A 26,027-nucleotide genomic window follows, 5' to 3' on the forward strand; every position below is an offset into this window, starting at 1 on the left:
ATTTTTTTAACAAAATATAAAGTCTAACAAATAAAAAAAAATAAAGAAATTACATCTTATGGTATAAAATAAAAATTTTGACAACACCTCAAGATAAGGTATAATTGAACATCGATACACAATGGCTTTCAACATTGTTGGCTAACAGGACGATTGCAGTAAACATAAGTATGTGTTGTCTTTCTATATATCTTATGGGGGCAAAGTATACATGTTTTTCAAGAACCCAAAACTATTTTTTTAGCTTCATGTTCAATAAATGATAGATCAGATCGCGAAACGCGAGTCAAAGTCATTCTCAATTCTTAGAGTAGTTTAGTATACGAAACGCATCTTTTTATTTGATAAAGTGCTATTTTCTTTATAAAATGTCGTCGTCCAATTCTTTTGTTTAATGTTGATTATAAAGTACCGATATATTTGTCCCTGACGTGCTTGGTCGATCATTTTTTTCCATTTTATCATAAAAACTAAAAAAATTGAATCTTTTTTAGGTAAATAATATTTATATTACTAAAATATATAATAAATAATGCAAAATATATAACAATAAAAACATTTGAATACAAATAATACAATTAAAATATTAAAGTATATTTTGTAATATTATAAAAATATATGGCGTTTTGAAATCATTCATGTATGGGAAACATGGACGTCGGGTCTGACAGACCCAGGCCCCGTTTAGAAAGTTAAATACTCACGTGTTTTGAACCCAGAGACACAACCACTGCTATCTATATTCATTTTGTCATTAATACGAAAGGTACTGAGCGACTCAGTGGCGGAGGTCACCGAGAAGTGGCTGATTTGTAGAATTCGTAGACCTAGATGGGTCTGTGAGACCCGACGTCCATACTTAAAGGTTAATAACCATGTAATATAGACTTTTGCAATTCTCAAAAAATAGACTGTCCAACAAAAAAATATATTCAATTCGAACCAGTAGTTCCTGAGATTAGCACGAAACTCTTCAGCTTAATAATATAAATACAGATACAACAGAATATCAATACTAACAGATTATATATATACGTTCCGTATTATTCACCGCTTATCACGAAGCATTGCGCAATGAATCCGCGTCAGCTTGCCTTTAGAAATTGTAGCGTTCTAGTAAATAACGGCAACTGTACGAGATGATATTCTCTTGTCAAGAACAGGTTTAATAGGCCTACGGCAAATACGTCAGCATCGCGTGTTTTCGCTTCAATTGAAGGCTCAGATGTGCGCCAGTTAGTGGAAAACTTTATTAAAGAAATTAAAAATTGTTTGCTTATCGTTTAAGGCAAGTTTTGTATCATTTATGATGATAATGGTCGTGTATTGTAGTTAGTTGAGTATGAGAGAAAAGCAGGTTAACCCAAAAATATGTCAAGTTTTATCAATCTTATATCCTGGCTAGGAAAACCAAAAACATCTTACATTCAATAGAAAAGATGATTGGAAACTTTCTACCGTCTGAAAACTTTAATGTCTACCCACCACACCAGAGAGAAAGATACAGTCAGGTCACTCTGAGCAAATACGAATCCAGCACAGTCTACCCGTGACTGCTGCAAAATTTCCGAAACAACATAAAATTCCAAAAGTGTATAAAACTGAAATATATGCAATTAATCCGGTTAGAATGTTTCATATAAAACATTGCAGTTATCAGCATAATGCCGCACTTGGCAACGAAATCTATAATTTAAAATAAAAATATACTGTTAATTTAGATATGAATTTACAGGTATCGTGTACATATGTCCAAATTTTGTTATTACTTAGGAAACTATAAGATAATTTTAAGTATATATTTAGCCAAAACCTACAAGCTAGTGGAAACCATGTAAAATAACCATATTAATATTTTAATATAACTCACAGCCAAATACATATACATTAAAGCTTCTAACGTGAAAAGGTTGTCATACAAACAGAAACCGTATAAGCGTGAAATAGTCTAAAAGACAGATATTTTGCTGATTACTTTTCGGAAATATTTTCTGCCTCTATTTTTGCTTTAAGGACTTCCTTTTAATGTTTATTTTAAAAATATTTTAGCAATATCTGAGTGTTGATAAAGACAATAATTGTAGGTTGGATTCTCTGGAAAATTACTACAATTTTTTTTGTAGCTTTACGATATATGTAGCAAAAAATAGTGTTCAGTTCAGTGTACAGTTTCCTACGTTAGCAGAGTGAAGAAGTGAAAATATTAAATATTTCTTTCTCCAGAGTGAGAATCGAACCCAAAACCGTAGCGCTTACAGTCACATGGTTATGCCTCTGCACCTCTACAGCCTCAATTAAAATCTTAATTAATTTAATTTCCCCTGCACAAAATACAACACTAATCGTTGCTTAATAAAAAGGTATAAAAAAACATATTAATCTAGAATTCCAAATAAAACGATATAAAATTAACTGAATGAACTCTCTTTATATACAAATATGCACATAATAAATACATAGGTATATAATAAAGATGATGCAGTATGATTATTCAACATGTATTTTAATTTGCTTCGTGTTGGCCTTTTAGTTTTTTCCGGTCTGAGTGCAATACTGATTTTAGCAAAATGTTTCATTAATATCTCGCTATAATGCACCCGATGAGAGATTTGTATTTTTTGAATCGTAAATATTGCTTGCATACTATACCTACACATAAATGACCTGCTTGTAGAGGAAATGAAAAATATTATATCAATAGTTTATATGGAAATGTTTCATGAAGTATTTCATTTGTATAGAATCAATATTTATTTGCGTGTACATATAATAGATATATGTACACGCATACAATACAATTAATGAAGATGTATTTATTTATAATATTATTGCTATATTTTATATTATAAAAAATATTATGAGAAATATTATATCTTATCTTATAATAAGATATATTATATTGTCATCGTGATGTAATGGAACAGAGTATAATTGTAAATGCGATTATTATAGAAATATTTAATATTTTCCTTTCCGTGGTCTGGTAACGAGGCAAAGCATAGCGATGAGGTTCGCCACTCACCATGCAATGTCTCCAGAATTTGATTGAAAGTGAGGAACGGAAGTGTCTTAATGGTAACGGAGTGTTTTAACACTAGGTTCCGTGGTTGCCTCTCATTTTGCACTCACATACTGTTTGATTAACTAACAAAATAATTTCTCCTACTCTTTTCTCATTTAGTAAAATTGCAAACAATAAGTTAATTCAACCCAGATTTTTCTGCCCTAATATAGCTTACCTTTAAGAAACGTGGTTTAACGCTGTTTTTAATCGCGACACATACTACACCAAATTCATTTTAAAATCACCAAAAAAAATATACTAATATTTTTACACAGATTGTAAAATATCGAAATAATATTCCGAGCACGTGCGTACATTGTAAGCGCGGCATAATCGAGTCAAATTATAACGACAAAACGTAAAACAATGCCATTATAACGCAGTCACGATTGTCAGACAAAAGACCGCTAATGCCCTCCATTTACATTAGTTGAAAAGTAAAACTGAAGTTTGTACCGTTCTAATGCTCGTTTTCGATAATGATGGGATACCTTACTTGAATTATAAAAATGTTTGATGTTCCATCAGGGAGCGCTAAGATTTACATATATTTTTTTTAGAAAACGTCAATATGAGGTCGTTCTTGGCAAAGGGGCACGAAGAAGCATTTAAATTTTCATTTTTTGATTGCATTGACTTTGAAAGTTTATGTTTTTCTGTGCTTCAAGCAACTCCAGAAATATCCAGTATATTCCATATTAATTTCAATTTGATACTTTTACGAAACCTGCAGAAAAATATATTGACGAACAAACGAACAGACAAAAAAATGAAATGGGGTTTAAGGTTATGTTATCGTTATTTAGGCACAGATCCCTAATAACGGCGATATGTTATGAAAAAAATATATTAATCTATTCCATTGCTAAAGTAATAGTAAAATCTTAGAAACTTTTCATCGTCAATCTTTCACGCTCGAACATAATAGTTTACATTCAAACAAAATTATTTTAAACACAAAATTGTAGCAGAATAAAATGATTTATCTTTGCTAAAGTAGATTCCATATTGCATTCTTCTGCATGTTTAAAGGCGAAGGTACGGGACAACTCTAAAACGCTCCGACAGTGCTTTGTGCATTCATACGTTCGTTCTTTTGGAACTTGTAAATTGTTTATTTTAGCATGCATTTTCCTGGGATTTTATTTGTCAACTGCCAAGTTATTAAGGTTTGGAACAGTTACTATAGACGTATTTTTATTACTTTTAACTCTAATATTCATATTCTTATATCATTGGACATAGAGAATAAAATATTATTTTTATTTTGGTATGAAAATTCTATTCGCTTTTAACTCTAAAATCCATCTCAGAGCTGAGAGCTATTTATAAATACAAAAACTAAAGTCAGAACACTCCATAATTCACTTTCAAATTCTAGACATTGTGAGTTGACTGGCGGAGCTCAACGCGGGACTTTGCCTTTCCAGAGTGAAGACAGATATTTTTTTTTTTTTCATTAACTGGAAATAGAACTTATAACCGTAAAATATTACACTATAAAAAAAATCTATAAAAAGACTGTATTTCGGTTATACACGAATATATTGTTAACAAACCATTACACTAGCACTATTATTAGATAGTTACTTAATCCATTTCTTGCCCAGAATATAGAACTAAAGCTGCGTGATCAAACGTTATACAGATTGCAGGTGATGGTTTATATTTCCTTTTGTATGTCGTGCGAACCATTAGTTTTTATTTGTGAGCTCCTTTGTTCTGGTGGAACACCACTGCCCTGATATGGCGAGGAATTATTATCCATTATCATTATATGAGTCGTGTGATCTTTTTGTCTACATTAGGTATGTATGTTTGTACGGTTATTTTAGGATTTTTAGTCCCATATATAATTTTTATTTGTTCTTTTGAAATATTTAGGTTTGAAGTCGGACTAAATAGATTAATTTTAAAACATTAAATCATGAAATCACGAAAACTATACGACGTCAAATTATAAAATTTGATATGAAGGTTGTTTATGGATGGTTAATTTCAGAGTGATAAAACACTATTTAGGGTAATAACTATCCTATCCTATATCTTATAAAACAAAGTCGCTTTTCGTGTCTGTCTGAACTTTCTAACTCTTCTTCTTCTAAACCACCCAACGAATTTTTATGCGGTTTTCACCATTAAGTCGAGTATTTCTCAGGGAAGGTTTATATATAGTTTATTATTTGTACATTCTTATGTAAATTAACATAAATACGATAAATATGTCTAAAGTCCTACCCGTTGAGATACTTTCGCGCATGCGCTGCTTTAATGGTAAGTACTACATGAAAATAATGTACTGGAGTATTGTTCCTCTTAGTAAGATCTACAAAAAAGTCTGCGAGAGCATATTTTTATCTTTTAAGGATAACGTGTAGTGATCATATTTCTGTCTAAAAATAATAATTTCAATATATTTTTTATTGTGAGGGATATTTTTCCATAATGGTATTAATCCTTATCCTTTAAAATACTTTATTAATTTTCTATGTTAAACGAAGATAAAATTTGCTGTTTACACTATTTCGAAATTGCGAATAGTTTTAGAGAAAAACGCATTTAATTATTGACACATCACGCCGTTGACTCATCAGCTGTGCTGACTCAAGTTTTACTTATCCCTTACTCTCACCATATAAATAAGTATATTATTTACGTTGGCCATTTAATGTAGATCAAAACTGTCTTTTACTGTTTTTCATTTTAATAAGTACTTTAGAAGTTGTTACAATATCAAAACATCCTTGCTGCGAATGCGCCCCGCGACGTTTTGCTTATACAAGCGCGTCATGAGCAGTCATCGGTGGTTCAGTGGTAGAATGCTCGCCTGCACCGCGGGTGGCCCGGGTTCGCTTCCCGGCCAATGCATTCTATTTAATTTTCCTCACAGGCAGCCACGTAGTGCTTGCTTTTCATCAGGGACAGAATACCCTCTTCAGCATTAATCACAAGCTCGAAAAAAAGGAACCCGCCCGCTATAGAGGCATAGCAACGAAGATTTAGATGCGTTTGCACGTATTGGATAATTGGAGTTGAATGTATTATTTCAGCGCGATATATTTGGTTTCATATTTTTTGTAGTAGTTATTAGTAGGTAGGCTTTTGTTTATAATTTCTTCCGTTTAAAAATAGTCATTTAACTATATAAAAATAGTCATTTAAATATATTTTAATAAGTACTTGAAAAGATTAGTAGTACAGATTTAAAATTACGGTACCTACTAAAAAATCCTTGCCGAGTAAAACAATTGGAAAATACTTATTGAAACTACGAAAATGCGGGTTGCATTAGGGTTTAATTAATTTTCACATTATCTTAAGTGCTTTGCAAACATACATTATATGAATAATCCAGTAGTAAAAGCGGGCGAAGCCGCAAGGGGGTCGCTAGTTGATGATAAAACACACTTGAAATTAAAGTTTCACCACTAAATACGCGATACCTCCTGGATTCGGCGTGATGATATAAAAATAAAAAACAAATGTTAAAACAGAGAAACATGTCAAATTTATAACAAACTAGGTGTAAAATCAACTAAAAACATACATCTTAAGCAAATACCTACATGAATATTAGTAATCGTTTTTTTAGCTTAGGATAGGATAGGCAGAGTTAAACCGGAAACTTAATATTAAAACACTTCCATTTTTTACCTTTTGCCAAATACTAAAGGCTTTACGTGTTGAGTCGTGAAATTAATGCTGCGTTTTGCCTCGTTACCAGAGCGAAGAAATAAAAATATTAAATTTCAAAGCTCAACTTACAAAATATATACTTAAATATAACATATATACATACATATCTAAACATATAATACAGGCTAACCAAATTCTATGAACACAACACAAACTTGTAGCAGTGTATGAAGCTTACATGTATTCGCTATACCACAATACTGTAAGACATTCACCCTTCACTGAGTTACTTCGGACTGGGTGTCAAGTAAGATCAATAATATCTATTGAACTTTGTTTCGTTATAACTCTGAATTCTGAGGTGGAGGCATTACGTGTTGAGTGGCGTAACTGAACGCCACGGTGTGCCTCGTCACCAGAGCGAGGATATTAAAATATTAACCCAGATAAGCCTGAAACTAAAATTTTCTGAAAATTTTGAAAAAAGTTACATTATTTAGTTTATTAGATCTTATGCAACATAAAAAAAAATATGAAAAAAAAATTAAGTGTAAGGCTTTCAGGGAAACAGCCGTCCTATATGTAGGACAGTAGGATAATAAGAGGAAATAAAAGACCATTTATGACAAAACAGGATATAATCAAAAAGTGTAGTTTATTAGATAACTATTGATTATATTACCCATTGTTATATGTAATTTAATAGATTAACACTATTTATGAATGATATGTTTCAAAACACTTGACACACACTCCAACATCACATTTCTTGCAACGTGTCAAACATTTTTTGTGACATTGACGACAGTGTGTTTGCTTCGATTGAGGAATAACCAGTTGATTAATTTGGTCTTTACGACCCAGTAAAAAAATTATCAAAAACTACGTGGTATGGAAGGTCGAAGCCACGTGAAATCAGCACATCACAAAAAGTGAGAACAACGCTTGCACCCAGCCCCAATTCTTTATATATTGGATTGCACATAGTTGTAGCACCTTGATATGGTTCCATCCAAAAACATACTAACCTAACCGTGTAGCACCAACCCAAGCTTTGAACCCGTACCTAATAGGTTTACCTTTTATGTGCTGTTTGCAGCCATGTCTACCATAGTAGGGGATCATGGCCTCATCTACACTGTAATGCTCTTCAAGAGGAGAAAACTCTAAGAACTTTTTATTTAGAAGTGTAACTAGGGGGCGTACTTTTGTGTATTTGTCTTGCAAATCCAGATTATCATTGACATGAAGGTGGCGAAAAATAAAGTCAAATCTATCCTTAGTCATAGCCGAGCTGATTTTGTATCAGGGGAGTTTTCCCAATACATTCTTCTACGGGGGAGCCATGAATAACCACTAACCAACAATATGCCGATGAAACATTTCATATCTTCAGTGGTTATGTCTCCAGGCAAATTCTTTTTGACAGCATATTTATTGCTCTCTGACACCAACAACGAAATAACATCTTCATCTAAAAAGTTTTCAAACCACTCAATTGGGCGCTTATCTTGGCAAGCGCCTTGAACATCTGGCCAATTCACGGGATTTTTTGCCAAGTCCCGTTTTCTCCATGCGTAGGTACGCCTACGTTTAGTTCGACCTGTAGAATCAGAAGGTTCTTCTTCTGTATCACTCACCATAATCTGCCCTTGAATCATTACTTCAGCCGGTTGAAGCAGAATGTTTCGTGGCAAATTATTCAAAGTTACATTATCTTCTTCACCCGAATCTTCGTCAGTGAGACAGTCAGGATCAACAGGAGGAGGTAGAATACATATCAGTCGTTCTCTATAATCTTCTTCATTATCAGAAACATTTTCTAAAGCATCTAAAATTTCATGCGCAGCTAACGGTCTGTAAAGAAAAAGTGGTATTATTGTACTAAAATCATGTATATTATCCTACTGTCCTATATATAGTACGCTAGTATTTGTAACAAGTTATACGTAATTTATTTATATTATTTTGCTAGAATATTTATTTAGTACAAAAGTTAAGGTTATCAACTAGATATTAACACAGAAAAAAACAACTCACGAGTAAAATATAACTTTTTATACATACCTGTCATTTGCCATGTCTGCAACGCACTTTTATTACACACTTATAAGGTAAAATATAAGGTAAAAACTGTTAAAATAACTGTCTTTTTATTTTTTCTAATAAAGCTGACACGTTTCTTACTGCAAATCATAAGACTAAATAATCTTAGATAAAGAGGGTATTCTGATATTTTTTTTATTTCTACTGTCCTAAATATAGGACAGTAGGCTTATCTGGGTTAAGCAGCGAGCCTCAAAAAAATATTTTCTTCTTTAATATTTGCATGTTCTTCATTTTCCGATAACGAAAACCTTGTTTGGTCCATTTTTAAAATCGACCAGTGGATTGTGCGAAATTGAACCTACAACTGTCGCTACAGGATAAAAATCTTTTTGAACACATTTCAATATTAAAACTACCTTTATCACTGTAGGGCTTATAATATTTTGTCACTAGAAAAATGAAAGGATGAAAGAATCCCTTAGGAGTTCAAATGGAGTATAAAAGTTTTTAGAAAAGCGTATTCATCTCTTGTCACGTTCGAACTTGCTTCTTCCTCGAAAATATAATATACCAATATATGAAATATTTTATGCTTCGCTATGTTAGAGGCCAGTCGTGGCGCAGCGGCACAACAAAGCAACAGGTTGTGGGTTCGGTTCCCATTAGAGAAAATTAAATATTTAATATTTTCATTTCCTCGAGTGGGTGAAAAATACGGCCTTGATTTACATCAATTAACTTGTGGTGTTTCCAATACGGACAGAATGTGAGGAACAGAAAGTGTTGACACCAGGTTCCCTATATCTACCCAATTATATACATGATACTGCATAAAAAAAACAAAAAACTTATATTTAAATGAATATAAACTAAATTAAAAGAATTTCAGCAGTACGTACAGCCTTATTTATAAATGGCGAAGAAACTGAAATATGACAGGCCATCATAACAAATTCTTATTCCACTACGTCCGAAAGTAAAGATCATTTTCCCAGCGCCAAATCTCCAAGGCTGTAACCTATTTCATATATCCGAATATACAATACGCCTGACGAGTTGTAGCCGCCCTGAAGTTTGTTGAAGATGGCATTGCACAATTAATTTTAGGATGTTTATTATTTAAGATTGTTTATTCTGAAATGAACAATGCACAACAGTTTAAAAAACCCAAACTTCACAGAGGCCACGACTAGTCAACCGTACTGTACACTCATTCTGTTCTTTAGAGAATACGAGTACCACATTACAATGTAAGCGAGGTTAAGTCAAGGGTATTATGGCGTTTCACCTTCACCCGGTAATAACCGGCTCCGGACTGTGAATTATTGTTTCGAAAATTAGAGGAATATTCATTAATCATCTTTCGTTACATATCTCACATATGTATGAATGTATGTACATTTGAATTAAAAAGTGAATGTTTATTTGTATTGCTATAAGAATACTTTCATGAAATTAAAGAGATGTAAAATATTATTTTAAATTTTAAGCTGTATTATATGGGGAATTCTGCTTAGTTTTCTATCTTATATAATAGTCAATGCTAGAGTTAAAACAAAAAAAAACGTTTCCCCTACATATGAATGATAGCACCACATTAATCCTATTATTCCCGTAAAAGCCTGTTTTTTGCGTGGGATTCACATATTACTTAGGCATATTCAGAGCGTAACTTCACTCACCGTTGACCTTTTCCTTGTATAACTACAAAATAAATAGCTGTGACAGGTTTTAACAAATTTCACTCAATTTAAATGTGAGTTCGAAATCCCAGAATAAAGGCCAATGCTATATATATTTTAGTATACATTACTTTATATTTGTTAATATACATGTATCTGTTCTGTTCTATAATTATGAACGCACTAAGGAACGCACTAGGTCTAAAAATATCTTATAACTAGTGAGTTACTTACAGTATAACTGGATTTGAACGTTGACCCGCAAAGGTGGCACCAAAGCGGTGTTATCCGCTGTACACGTATACACCGCTTCAAAGTATTCTCTCGAGAGTTTGGGTATCCTTAGCTCGAGTAGACTGAGTCGAGTTTCATCTTCAACGGGCTCCAATTTTGATATTACTTTGTCGTCACGCCACCAACGAAGCCGAGGCATTGGTTTACCTGTGTGAAATAATTTTGTTATTTTTTTGTTTTCAGACACGGCGGGTGCCAGCTAATTTGGCATAGTGAGAATTAAGAAGAACTTGCTCAGATGCCTTAGGCATGTCGAAAGAAGGAATGGCGAAAAAATAGATAAAAAAGACAAAATATAAAGCAAAAGTGCGTGCTATAAGACAGGCATACAGTATGGATGATACTGAAAATGTCACATGTCACGGGAAAAGCATGAGAAGCCCTGTGAACATGTCCATGTATGAAGAGGTTGGTGACAGTAAAAGGGTCAAAGAGGTATGTAGAGTTCGTGGCGATTGGCACTCCGTTGCACGGATGAAGCAAGAAGCTAAAAAAAGTTGTGTAAATGATAAGGACTTGGATTAGTCTTTTTAAACTTCAGTTTAATGCTATTAGCCCTATTTTGTTTCGTGAAAACGTTTTAAGCATTTTATAAGTTTGTCATCAAATGTATTATTAATGCTGTATGTTTGTAAAATAAAATAATTTATTGTTACAATTTGGTAAACATAAGATTATCTATAGTCTATGAAAGAAATGCATGCATGCATGAAAGCGGACTTTTGTATAGCGTTGACGTTATCATAGTTGGGCATAAATATTTAACTATAAAGGAAGCGTATACGAAAATACTATTTAATTATTAACTATCAGTCGATCAATTATCAAAAATCCCTTTAGAATAAGAACACATACAAGTTTTCCTACATAGAAGTAATTGTATGGACATGACAACATACGTACAAACTCTACATATCAAACAAACAATGCACATAACAAGCTAAGCTTGACACGTTCGTGCCAAAAACGTAGCTAACTCGAGAGCCGCCACTCCGCGTTAATTGCTCTACTGAGATGTAATTCCTAATGACAATTGAAATTATTTATTTTGCGTATCCTTTATGTGATTGAATATGATGGTATATTATTGTAATATTTAAATATGTATATGAAAATACTGATTTGCTTGTTTTTTTTTTAAATAATTATATGCGAGTGTTTATATTGGTATTACCAATTATTTTTAATATTATTGGTTTTTCTGCCAAATATTAAGTATTTTCATTTCCTCGCTCTGGTAACAAGGCAAAGCGCGGCAACAAAAGTCAATGCCTTGAGGATTCAGGCAAAGTGGAGAATGAAAGTTCCTTCACGGGAAGGGGTATTTCAACACACTAGGTACGTAGAATATTTCTGCCTACCCTGCTATCTGTGGGACATAGCGTAAAACTAAATATATATAAAGAGAAATACGTAATAAATGTTTTAAATATTTATTTTATTTTTCTATTTTTTTATAAAAAGATTGAACTTTCTAGATCTAGAAAGAATTTAATGCTAAGACTGCTTTATTCTCCGCCTAGTTAAAAACGCCAAACTAATACTAATTATAAAACAAAGTTCTCTAGAGTAGCATCATTAAATAAATAAAAAACCTGAATAGATCTTACACCCACAACCATTACTAACAAAATTAATACTAATTAAATACACTCTAATTTCTTTCATAAAAGTCCTTCTAACAATACAAACAACTGTAGTTATTCCATAATATTATTTGCATGCGTTAACATGCAGGTGAACAAAAGGAACCTTCATTTATAGTACATTAAGTCATATTCTATGGAGTTTTTTTTTTAAATTAATCACTTCGTTTAGCGGGTCACGGTGGAGTAACAATAGACCAAAATCGCTGCTATTCTGACGCCATTGTGTTGTTACGTGAATAAAAGTTAAATTTTCTAGACAATTATTACGAATATAGCCAAAGGAAATAGTTAAAACGGCTGTTATTTCGAACGATGGAATTGGAAAGGGTATCTTTTGTTGTCTATATTATATATTTGTATTTTTAGCTTAGATGATTTTGCTTGTGATAGATAGAAATAAAATAATTATGAGCATTAGTTTAATAGATCATTTTACTTTGTTATGACTGTGTCTATTTTTATACTTTTCTTTATTATATTTTTATTGAGGCCAGTCATGGCGCATGGGCGACTGTAAACTCAACAGATGGTGGGTTTGATTTTCACTCGATTGATTTCTAAATATTTAATATTTTCATTTTCTCGGTCTCAAAGAATTCAACGGAAAGTGGAGAACGGAATATCTTATCACTAGTCTTCCTAGATTCCCTCTGCCTAGAGTGCTATATTTAAGGGATGAAGCATGATGTGTATAAACGAAGCACGGCGTGATGAAAAAAAAATTACGCTAGTAGAAATCTAATATCATACAAAGTTATAATTTAAATATTAATAAATATAATTATACCATAATTATGATGCTAATTTTACCTCCACTTACAACACAGGTGAGCTTTAAGCTTGTATCTTCTATATAGGGACCGGCAACGCCAACCACGTCTTTGTCCTCTTCGTCAAAAATTCTTGGTTTTTCTGGTAGCTCTGTAACAATATTAAGAAATTTGAATATACCTAATAATGATGGGTAAAAATATGTATTCTGTAGCTGTAGGTGTTTTTATACTATCATAATTTTCATTTGATAATATCATTCGGGTATTGTGGGGTAAAAGCGATGGGTTCAATCCCAACTCGTTGGAATAAGTAATTTTGAGTAACGTTGAGTTTCATTATTCAACGCGCAGTGTCTTGAATTCAGGCGAAAACAGTTAACACTACAGCACCGAAAACAGAGAGAACCTAACGTTCTTCACATGCTGAATTACAACAGCAAGTAAAAAATAATAATAAAAATTAGAAAAAAATAATAATAAGAATTAAAATAAAAATATTAGATATCGCATTCCCCCAAGTGTGAATCGAACCCACAAACGTCACATCGTCACATTTACAGTCACAGACATGTGCCAATGGGCCACGGGAGCCTCATTAAAAAAATAAATGTAATATTCTCATACTATGATGTTACCACAGAATGATGTATAATTTGTTGATTAACTTTTCCTTATATTAAGAAGATTACTTAGGGATCTCAGTATGTATACTAATTTCACATTTTGGTTATTATTTTTCATAATTTAAATGAAATCAGATATTCGTACCAAAATATAATTATTGCGTAATCATTTCCATAATTAAACGTGATCAGAAAACTATGAATAATAAAGATATATCGAACAGATTGGTTTCCTGAGCAGTTATAAAGAAATAAGCACGCAAAAAAGCAATCTACGGCGCCCGCAATCCAGTGGATCCAATCAAATTACAGTGATATTATCACATTGAGGGAAATTTTCACATTGTATTCAAGTTATAGGCTTCATTTAGGTTAACAAGATTTTTTTTTTGAATTGACCCAAATATGTATATGTATGTAAATGGATTAAAATTTTCAATAATTTATATGTTCATCAAAGATAGTTCTTTTAGCGTCGCTCTGTTTCCCACAGATTGCAGTTTGGTTAGTATAGTTCCTGAGATTAGCCCGTTGAACCAAACAAACTCTTAACTCTTACTTTTAATAGGATTGCTACAAAAGCGTCATTTATATTATACGCTATTCCCAACATATATACATATGTATAATATATATGAAAAAGACCAAGTAAAATTATTCAAGCACATTATGCAGCCAAAAATGTAATGAAATTTCCATAATAATAACACAAAGTCCGTGCAACGAGACATTGAAAAACCAACAAACGTTGACCTTCTTCTGCTCTAGTTAAAACAAGCTTTATATTGAAAGTGTGAAGTGAGGTCATGACACATTTAAATTCTACCGACTGCTAACTTCTTAAGATTTATATAAGAATATTTTGTGTATAGAATAATTCTAAAACAGCCAAAATATAGAAATTAAGATTTTGAGATGCTTTTTTTTATATTTAATCTGGCTATTTCAATGGTTTGAGATTTCGCTTATAAGATTTTGTGTATTTTATAATTTACTAGTACCGCACGCGACTTCGCCCTAAATATAATAGGCCACCTCACGATAGGTGTGGGTTCAGTCCACTCGAGGAAATTAAATATATTTTCATTTCTTCCCTCCAGGCCCTGCATTGCCTTAACCAAAAATTTGTTTGTTTTTACTAAAAATGGCTAAACAAATTTAATGAAATTTGGCAGACATATTTATGGTAAAGAAAATTTAAATAACGTTCATCTTCTTTTAAGTTATATCTAAAGCCACGAACGAAAACACAAAAAAATATTAAATTTGATAATAATAAAAAAAATATAAGATCTAAATATATTACTTAAGTTTATCTTAGAAAATACACCAGTCGATGGCTTATCGTGCTGTAATGCTTTAAGTGACTTCATCAAACTGGGTGGTTCACTTAAGTGTGTTAGTTACAAGGAATGAGAGATTCACGTTTTACTATTACTACATATTGCGGAGACAGAATTACGCTACTAAGTATTTTGTTATTTTTAAAAATTTTATATCTTTTTAAGTAGCGAGTTTATAACATAGTGGTTGCTGGATAGCCCGTTTGGAGAAATGAGAAATAGTCAGTGACACGGCACTTCGTTTCCCACACATCGCCGAATATTCGAGACATTGCGTCTTTAGAGGCGGAACTCAACGCCGCGCATCGTCTTGTTACCCCACACGGCAATGGCAAACATGTTCATTAAAAATAATATTTGTATTGTAGATTTCCTTAACTTAATTTATTTCTTAGGTTCACTATTCAATACAAATACAATACAAATAAATAATGGTTTCCAACAGTTTAAATAAAGAAAAATTAAAAATATATATTAAACAACTATACTTATTTAGAGATCAGTCGTGGCGTAGGGGTACAAACATATGACTGTAAGCACGACGGGATGTAAGTTCAATTCCCATTGGAAGAAATGAAATACTTGATATTTTCATTTTGGTGTCGAGGCAAAAACGTGGTGTTAATTTCAAATTGGGCGAAAAAACGAGGACTGACTACCCCCATATATGCGGGAAACAGCATGAAGCTTAAAGAAAACTATATAACATTGTTACCCTATCAGATCGATTTCAGCTTAAAAACAGCAAACTCAAAACTTTTCTAATCCCCATCGAAGCTGACTAACGACTATGAAAATTAATACTTATATTATGTCTAACATGGACTTCAGAAGGGAAACGAGGTATAAATCCGGGGCACACGAGGTGGCTATAATTGAGTTTGCTATATTAAACTTTTTCCTGCCTTATATTGCTAAAATAAAAGCCTGGTGGATTCAACCCCGGACAAATTACTTTAGACCCAAAGCAATCTCATCATGGTTATTGTGATTTTTGAGATAGCATTTTTCATTCAGAATATGAATTTTGTTTTAAACGTTTAGAACTCTCGGTACAAGCGCTATGAACGTTTACTGTTGAGCTTTGACGTTGTTTCACGTTCAAATGGGAGACACGTGAATAAAAGTTAGACGGTATTATGCACTGATGTAATGTTATTTGGAATAATATACTTAAATTGTGAGTAACAAAATTTGTTTCTTTTTTATAGAGTTGCTTTTTAGTAAGTTTTTCTATTTTTATACAATATTGTTTTTTTTATTTATATAAGATGTTATATTTATCCATAAATTAAAAATTTTATACTAAACTATAGCTACTTGGATATTTTTTTAATATATATTTTTGACTGTACATTATTTTTATTTGTGCATTTATGTTTACGTATAAATGTATGCAAAAATATGATAATATATATTTTCACAAGCAAGCATTAAATATTTAATGTTTTCATTTCCCCGCTTTGGTATAGAAGCAAAGCGCTGTGTTGAGTTCCGCCACTCAACACATAATGCCTCAGAATTCTATGGAAAGTGGGAAACGGAAGTTTCTTAATTGAACGGAATGTCTTAACACTAGGTTACCAGACCTCTCTGCGTACCCTGCTATATGTGAGATACAGAGTGAAGCAAAAAAATAAACTTAATTAAAACATCATTCCATACAAAAAGAAAAACCGTAGCACCTACTTGAAAAACAATATTTTTATAACACTTAACGCCCCACGCTATTTGCGATACTTCTTCAAAACGCTCTCCAATTCATATTCAAAATCAGTGAACAGGGAACTTCCTCATTAAAGTAAAAAGGGGTTCGCGAATTTCACACACTCAGTGGGGTGACATTGTTTGATCGCGTTCAATGTAGTACTCAACAGTTTTTTTAATATCTTCCAACACTTAGGAAGTCTAGTTTATTGTCTAATCCCTTCCATTTTTGGTATGTTATAATGAGTTCTTTCAAGGAGTATCTGTTTTATGTTGCAGGAGGAATTGGTTGTATAGTCATTGTGACAATGTTATTTGTATTTATGAGTGGATGTATAGCAGTGGTAGTGGGTTCGATTCCCACTCAGGGAAATGATTTAATAAATATTTTTATTTGGTCATTCTGGTAAACTCGTCGCGTTAAGTTTTGCCACTGAATACGCAATGCCTGAAGAATTCGGTGACAAGTAGAGTACGGCAGTGTCATATATTAGAGTTTGTGGGTAATAATCAAACAGAGTAAAGCAAAAAAGAAAACAAATTATTTAACATTGTTTGTATATAATTAAATAAAAAAAATTGCCTCGAGTGTTTTCATTTATGATAACTAACATAATTGTCGTATTTTTTTTCTTTTTACAAGTATAATATATTTTTATATCAACTAAAATGTAATAATCAGTTAGACAATAGATTTTATGATACCCATTATCAATATAGAAACCAAAGAACTAAGTTTCAAATTAATACCTTACTTACGACGTTAAGCACTATAAAGCCATAAAGTTCTGAGAAATTAATTTCATTGTTCCGAGTAGGATTAGAAATTACGATTTGCTTATTCTGTAATTCTAAATATTTTTTTTATATTATTTATTAATTTAAATAGTATAACAAAATATTTATTTATATAAATAGTATAAATGAAGCTAATGCTTCAAGCTTTTTTTCGTGTAATATAATTGAATTGTTCAAATTGAAGTTTGCTAGTGTTTAGCCACGTTGCACGAGGAAATGAAAATATTAAAAATATTAATTCCTCGAGGAGATATCCAACCCACAATCCATATCCACGCCACGACGGGCTCACGGGTTTTTTCAATTTTTGAGATATAATTACTTTCAATTCTTTTATAACATTGTGAATTATATGAAATAAACAAAATAGATAGACAGAGAGATAATTTAGTGTCAAAACACTTCGTTCTCTATTTTACGCCTGAGTTATAGCCAATATGTGGCATTGTATGGCGGAGCTAAACACCGCAATTTGGCTTACAAGGGCTGGGGCTGGAAAATAATTTAAATTTAATCTTCATTTGCCTAAAAAGAATCTACAACCATCGCGCTTATACAGTCTGCCTGTATATACACATGTATAAAATGTAAAACGACTAATAAAACAATACCAGCGCGAACGGTTGGTTGACTCCAGCTCGGTTTAAATTAAAACGCATTACGTAACGCAGTTGTAAATAATATATTGTGAAATTTAACATTTTTCATTTTGTTATTTTAATTAAGGACAGGACTGGGGCAGGTATAAATAAAATTGGCCAAATACACAGACAACACTACGTTTCGTAATTACATATAGTCATATCAGTGGTAGCGCTTTCTCCAGTCATGGTTCAGAGCTTTTAATGATTTCAGTTATAATATAACGAACGAGTTAATTAAAGTTTTTTTTTTTCTTTAAACTGCACATTTTAATTTTACACTGGTTAATTTACAAATCATACGGTTTAATATTTCGCAGTAATTAAAAATACTCATACTCTCGTACGTAATCGACATTTGCTATTTAAAAGTGCAAATTAATATTTCACATTTAACGGACAAACAAGACAATAGATAATGAAAGCCTGGTAAGGGTAGTTCTGATTTATTTATATTGTTTCAATCTGTGTTGCCTTTTGTGTTTTATGAATAACGCAACACCACACGTTTATTGGGGAAAAATGCGTGATTTAAGGAAAAGGATATTAAGATACTTTATATTTTTTTAACTTCACGCTTTATCTCTTGTTTGTTAATGCAGCCCCGTCCCGTTAAGTCCCGTCAACACGCAGTGAGTTCAGAATTTGGCAGAGAGTGGAGAACGGAAATGTTTCAATTGGAAGTGGAGTGTTCTACCACTAAGTCTACAGGTTCCCTCTGCTCATTCTGCTACGTGCAGGATATAGCATGAGTTTTATTTCTAGCAGGGTTGACCAGAAAGAATGAAGCGCCATAGATTAAGATCACCACTTCCATTATCACCGATACTGTGTCCTCGAAGGTCAACCAAGTTTCACGAATTAAAGATTTTTCACTTTATTTTTACCACTTTATTTATTGTACTTAACAGAAGAATGGCTTAGGTATTATGTAAACCAAATAAGACAATAATATCTTCACGCTGGGTAGGCAGAGGGAACCTGGTCACCTCGTGTTCAGTTACTCCATTCTCATTACGACACCGGAACTTTCCATCGAATTCTGCAGGTTTTACGTGCTAAGTAGTGAAGAAACTCAATGTCGCATATTCCCTCGTTACTAAAGCGAGGAATTGAAAATTTTATATATTTTATTTCCTCGCCTTCGAAGGCAGACGCTTATGCTTCTGCGCTACGACTGCCCTCGCAATGTTTTCTATAGACCAAAAATTACTTAGCCTGTGCCAAGATTCTAAACAGCAAACCCAACGAACCACCCAAACTAAGTCCAGAATACAAAATACCCAATAAATAAAACTAAATCTCAATATTTTTGACATCGCACCCATAAACAATTTAGTAATGCCGCATTGGCAAGGAGTTCGTTGTACAGACCGCCATACCGTTTGGCATCGTTCCGATATTCCAACACATAAATTTACAGGACATCCGGCCCAGGTGACTTGTACTGGCTACGCAGCTGATACAGAACATCAAACCTCAGCTTATTGATGGGAGTTTTTAAAATATTTCTGTAATATCTATGGCTAGTTGGTTATTGATTTTAATATTATTTGAGAATATGAAAAGATAATTAAGGATTCCGATTTCCGAAAATTAAACGGAACACATATAAAGATGCTAAAAAATGTAGAATTAGTAAGTTTGATATTTTTTTAAGATAGGTTTATGATAGATAGGTTTAGGTTTAGATGTTGAGTTGCAATGCCGTGATTTTTTTTTCTTACGACGAGGAAAACTAAAATGACTTATTCTCCCGAGCGGAAAATGTAAGTTGTGTATGTACACCGCATTTACAGTCAGAAGATGTGCCATTACTATAATTATATTTGTAATGTCATGTAAATAAATAAATTTACCGCTTCAATTTTGTGACAAACTACGATATTTTGGCCTTATATAAAAAAATATTTGTCAAATAAATATTTGAAAGAATATGGCGTATAAAAATATTTTAGTATGAAAAATACAGTATTTCAATATTAATTTTTTTACCCAATAACTCCCAATAACACTTAACTAATAAAAAGTAATATTTATTTACGTATTTTGATCAAATATCCAACAAATGCAGGCAATACAAACCGGCTAAGCTTTGACAGATTATGTTCATTCAATATTGTTTTATGTTGGATTCCTATCGACCTTTAACGCACTTTACACAACCCGAGTTTAAATATCCGTGAAATAATATAATTTATCGAATAGATACATAGAATCAACCTTTAAATAGACGCGTTCTTTATGGTAATTTTCGTCACGGGTGGGGTCTACAAGTATTTCTATATCTTTTTTTAATTTGAGTGTTTCATAAAATATATTCAATATCAATTAAAATTATTAAAATTAAACTTCTTAATATTTACAAATAGTAAAGTCAAGAGTAAGTCATTTTTAAGAAATTAATATTTTTAGACACTTTTTAAGCAGTTTACAAATGTACTAAAATTTAACGGAATCGTCAATTTCTTATTAAAATATTATTATTTTCTAACAAAGAAGGAATCAATATCACATAAATGAAAGAAAAAAAAACATTTATAATAAAATTATACTAAAACATGTTGGACGTGGTGTTTTGCACCATTTAAAACTATTAGTCCTGCACAACTTTGTGTAATGGGAAACAATTGGTGACGCATGGAAAAAAATACTAGGTGAAATTACGGGCGGGGTCTGTAAGTGTCTCCATATAGATAAAATATATAAACAGAGTTTTAAGGTTCAATAAATGCCAATTTGCATATTTTCACATGATTGAAAACAATCGTTTTGTTTCGACGATTTATTAACATTTTTAACATTCGTTATGTGTGTAATTCATGTCTATTTATTGTAATTGTTATTTTTTTAAACAAGGATGAAGATGAAAATTGGAGGAATAGAATTTATCATACTAAATTTCACAAGTAAAAAAAATAAATCTCATTCATTAAGCTATAGTTTATGATATTATCTTTTATATCTTATAGAATTTCAGTAGCGGTAGTCTTTTTCAGGGCGAAAAAACAATAACAATTAAAACCCCTGAGTGGATATCAAACTCGCAACCTCCGCGTACTTTACACACGCTTATAAGTAAAATACCTACGACAGGTAAATGACAGTTTATTCCAAATCAAAATCACAACTTTCTAAAACAGCATGTGATTATCATTCAAATGAATATTTAAAATGCTTTAAATAACCAACGAGCCGATTCACAAAAGGGTCTCTAATACTCGGGCCTTCGGGACTCACTACACTAATGTTAGATCAATTTCGTGTTCATGGAATGAATTATTTATTAGAAAGGTTGTATCGACCGTTTCAAATAATATGTTAAAAACATAAATAAGTAAATACAAATTGATAGTCAAATACATATTCGTACCTACTTGTATTTTAAGTGAGCATACATATATCCGAGTATATGTAGTTTTTAAAAAAAGTATTGAAAGAAAGACCTAAAATAACCACATATTATAAAATATATAAATTACTAGCAACCGCCAGCGGCTTCGCCCGCTTAAACTTCACAATTATTAATTCAATATACTGAATTACTTTATGTTCTAATATTTCATGTTTGCAGCGCACTTAGTGATTTCTAATATGCACATTTCAATAACTTTGGTACCGTATTAGCGTAATTGTTATAAGAATTTTGAATGGTTTAAAAGAATGCAACCTACATTACCTACTATTTAAGATCAGTTATAAGATTTTTTTTGTAAATATATATATTACCGATTTTTTTAGAGCGTATATTGCAAAATATTCGCAAAGATATGGTTAATTTTTTTATTATGGTTAATATTGCAAAGATATGGTTACTTTTTTTCTTTTTTTTACTTTCACCATATGTTAAAAAGAAATATAAGTATTAATTTGAACTATTCAAATAATTTACAATTGCATAAACAGACTTAAAGACGAAATATCTGGCCTTGACAGGGATTCATTCCTGATAGGGCTCTTATCACTTTTATGTAAATTTTTTTTTATAGAGTATTATTAATTTAAACAAAAAAAATGTTATTCTCATATACTCCCAGTGTCAACATGTTGGGCTTTAACGTTTCGAATAACTATCAGTCAGTATCGCGATCATACGGAAACCAAGAGCAAGTTGGTATCAAAGACACTGGGAGTCACCGGCAGAGCGAGACATTACTTTACGACAAAACACCGATTGGTAATGTAAAGAACCCAAGATCGGCCTCATATGAAGTACTGTTCTCATCTCGAGGCACGCGCCCCAGTATCATTTGGAACCATATGTTTGCAGACAACTTAGAACCATTTGAATCGGTGAGCATCCAATTCTATATATTCTGTAAAAGGCTTGACACTTTGGTTTTGCCAGCATCCATCATACCAGTCATTTTTGCATGATTCGCGATCGGAGACAAAAGTAGTTTTAAGCCTCTATTATCGATATATTAATGGACCTAATTCTTAAGTTTTTATATCTTTATAATCAACTTCACGCTGTATCCAGCGCACAGTGGGGTGCTATTTTCCGCCCATGGCTCCGTTCCCTATTTTTTGCCCATTTCTGGAGGCATTGCGTATTAAGTGATGGAACTCAACGTCACGCTTTGCCTCGACACCAGAGCGAAGAAATGAAAATATAAATTTAAATAAATATTTCATTTCCTCGAGTAGACATAAAACCTACAACCAGTCGCATTTACTGTAACACTTTCGTGCTTCTGCACCACGACTGGCCTCTTTATCTTTCTTTTTTCAGCTTCACCCACTGTACTCCGCACAGAGTATAGGCAAAGGGAACCGAGCGTTGAGACACTCCTTTCCCCACTTTCCACTAAATTTTTCGAGGCATTGCGTGTTGGGTGGCCGAACTTCACGCCTGGCTTTTGAATTGCTGCTAGAGCAAAAAAATGTAAATATTAATATACAATAATGCATTACCTCGAGTGGAAATCGAACCCACACCCTTGTGCCCCTGTGCCACGAAGGCCTATATATTTTTTATGTGCAGATTTCGCTTTTATATCCTTTAATTATGTGTAGAATATGAAATGCATTATATAGTTAACAGATGTTTTAACTTATATCCCGAAAAACACACCCTTAGGGGTCGAATTTCGAAAAAAAAACTTGTTTCAAAATCCATGTCAAAATCCCATCTAGGGTAGCACGTAGACACTAAAATAATTCGTATGTAAAATTTGAGATTTTTGACCAGCACTTGTAATTACGAAATTGCATATACAATATCAACCCCAGAACTATATGCTTAGGTATCAAATTTAGCAAAATCTCGTCTTAGTTAACAACTACTTCCTATAAGTAACGCTAATGCAAAATTTGAGACTCCTAGCACTTATAGTTACGAAGTTTCATACAAACTATCAACCCTAAAAACAACCCTTTAAGGGTGAAATATTGGAAATTCCCGTCTCCGTGTGTAATTGCGTCCTATAAGTGACGTCCATAGAAAATTTAAGACTCCTAGCGCTTATAGTAACGAAGTTTCATGCAAACTACCAACCCTAAAAACAACCCTTTAGGGGTGGAATATTGGAAATTCCCGTCTCCGTGTGTACTTGCGTCCTATAAGTGACGTCCATAGAAAATTTAAGACTCCTAGCGCTTATAGTAACGAAGTTTCATGCAAACTACCAACCCTAAAAACAACCCTTTAGGGGTGGAATATTGGAAATTCCCGTCTCCGTGTGTACTTGCGTCCTATAAGTGACGTCCATAGAAAATTTAAGACTCCTAGCGCTTATAGTAACGAAGTTTCATGCAAACTACCAACCCTAAAAACAACCCTTTAGGGGTGGAATATTGGAAATTCGCGTCCCCGTGTGTACTTACGTCCTATAAGTAACGTCCATAGAAAATTTGAGACTCCTAGCACTTATTGTAATAAAGTTTCATGCAAACTACCAACCCTAAAAACAACCCTTTAGAGGTGGAATATTGGAAATTCCCGTCTCCGTGTGTACTTACGTCTTATAAGTGACGGCCATGCAAAATTTAAGACTCCTAGCATTTGTAGTAACGAAATTTCATACAAACTTTCGACCCCAAAAACAACCCCTTAGAAGTCGAATATTGCAAATTCCCGTCTTAGCGAGCACCTACGTCCTATAAATAACTCCTATGCAAAATTTGAGATTTCTAGCACTTGTAGTTTCTGAGATTTCGTGATGAGTGAGTGACCTTTCGATTTTATATATATAGATAAGATAATTGATATTGCTGTGTGGATTAACAATATTTACTCCTTTTAAGCTAATTTAACCTACACTTTACTGAATCCCAATACAAAATAAACCAAACTAGGATTATTTAACCAGAACAAACACATTTAAATCTCTTTTGTACGTCAAAATTCTAACTAGACCTTTACTTTACGAATCCCACTCTGGCGGTAGTCAAGTGTTTATATGCCATCAGCAATAAAAAGGGATAGGCGTAAAATGTTCTATTATTGTTGAAGATAAAACGAAGCTTAATAGAGCTTTTATATCTCGAGGGAAACTTAAAATTGTGTTAGTTTTATAGAAATTAATGATATTGGCTTTGGATGTTCAAATTAAATTGAATTGTTTTTATAATAAGAATTTTCTGGCTATTGAACCCAGTCGCGGCGCAGCGGCACAAGCGTATGACTAACAACGGTAATCGTGGGTTCGATTCTTACTCGAGGAAATTAAATATTTAATGTTTTCATTCTCGGTCTGGTAACGAGGTAACGCCGAGACGACATTGAGCTCCTCAATCTGAACATCCAATGCCACTCACAATGGTTCCCTCTGCCGAAAAATATGTAACCTTTGGTTAAGTTCAGTTGAATTTTATCGTAAATTGATGGGTGCTTACACGACTTCCCCTTTTTATTTTAACTTCACACATATAGGAGAATGGGCACAAGGAATTTTGTTTTCCAATACATTTTACTCCCCTCTTTTCGCCCAATTCTTATAACATTATGAATTGACTGACAAAACTAAACGCTACGATTTGTCTAGTTACCACAGGCGTAACATGAAAATAATTCATTTCCACGAGTGAGAATCGAGCCTACCTACCAAGTTTCAAAGTTTTAGTAAAAAATGGGAACAGACAGGCGAGACTAATCTATGAGAGTTCCGTATTTTGCTATTTGGCTAAAGAACCCTAATAAAAATAAATAAGAACTTACACACTGAGAAATTTCAAATATGTGTATAAAAATCTACGTGAAAAATATGCTATGATTATTTCTAATAATAAGCTATTAAATTTTATGTTATGCAAGCATAAAGTAAATGGAATCTATATATATAAAATCGAAAGGTCACTCACTCATCACGAAATCTCAGAAACTACATGTGCTAGAAATCTCAAATTTTGCATAGGAGTTATTTATAGGACGTAGGTGCTCGCTAAGACGGGAATTTGCAATATTCGACTTCTAAGGGGTTGTTTTTGGGGTCGAAAGTTTGTATGAAATTTCGTTACTACAAATGCTAGGAGTCTTAAATTTTGCATGGCCGTCACTTATAAGACGTAAGTACACACGGAGACGGGAATTTCCAATATTCCACCTCTAAAGGGTTGTTTTTAGGGTTGGTAGTTTGCATGAAACTTTATTACAATAAGTGCTAGGAGTCTCAAATTTTCTATGGACGTTACTTATAGGACGTAAGTACACACGGGGACGCGAATTTCCAATATTCCACCCCTAAAGGGTTGTTTTTAGGGTTGGTAGTTTGCATGAAACTTCGTTACTATAAGCGCTAGGAGTCTTAAATTTTCTATGGACGTC

The 26,027-nt window shown here is 32.7% G+C and overlaps 1 protein-coding gene across 2 annotated transcripts in view; it reads right to left on the reverse strand.

Annotated features, from left to right (window-relative positions):
• LOC146529808 (B-cell receptor CD22-like) overlaps nt 1-26,027 on the reverse strand; it is a 158,997-nt gene that overhangs the window by 27,229 nt on the left and 105,741 nt on the right. For both annotated transcript variants that reach the window (XM_085200449.1, XM_085200448.1), the window contains exons 5-6: nt 13,185-13,295; nt 10,666-10,872 (exon numbers count right to left, since the gene is read on the reverse strand). In XM_085200449.1, the coding sequence (XP_085056575.1) occupies nt 10,666-10,872; nt 13,185-13,295 (318 nt within the window). The remainder of the gene's footprint in view (nt 1-10,665; nt 10,873-13,184; nt 13,296-26,027) is intronic.

This window comes from Heliconius melpomene, chromosome 17 (genome assembly GCF_056956725.1).
Source record: "Heliconius melpomene rosina isolate 202511_hmr_F chromosome 17, ASM5695672v1, whole genome shotgun sequence".
Lineage (NCBI taxonomy): Eukaryota > Metazoa > Arthropoda > Insecta > Lepidoptera > Nymphalidae > Heliconius > Heliconius melpomene.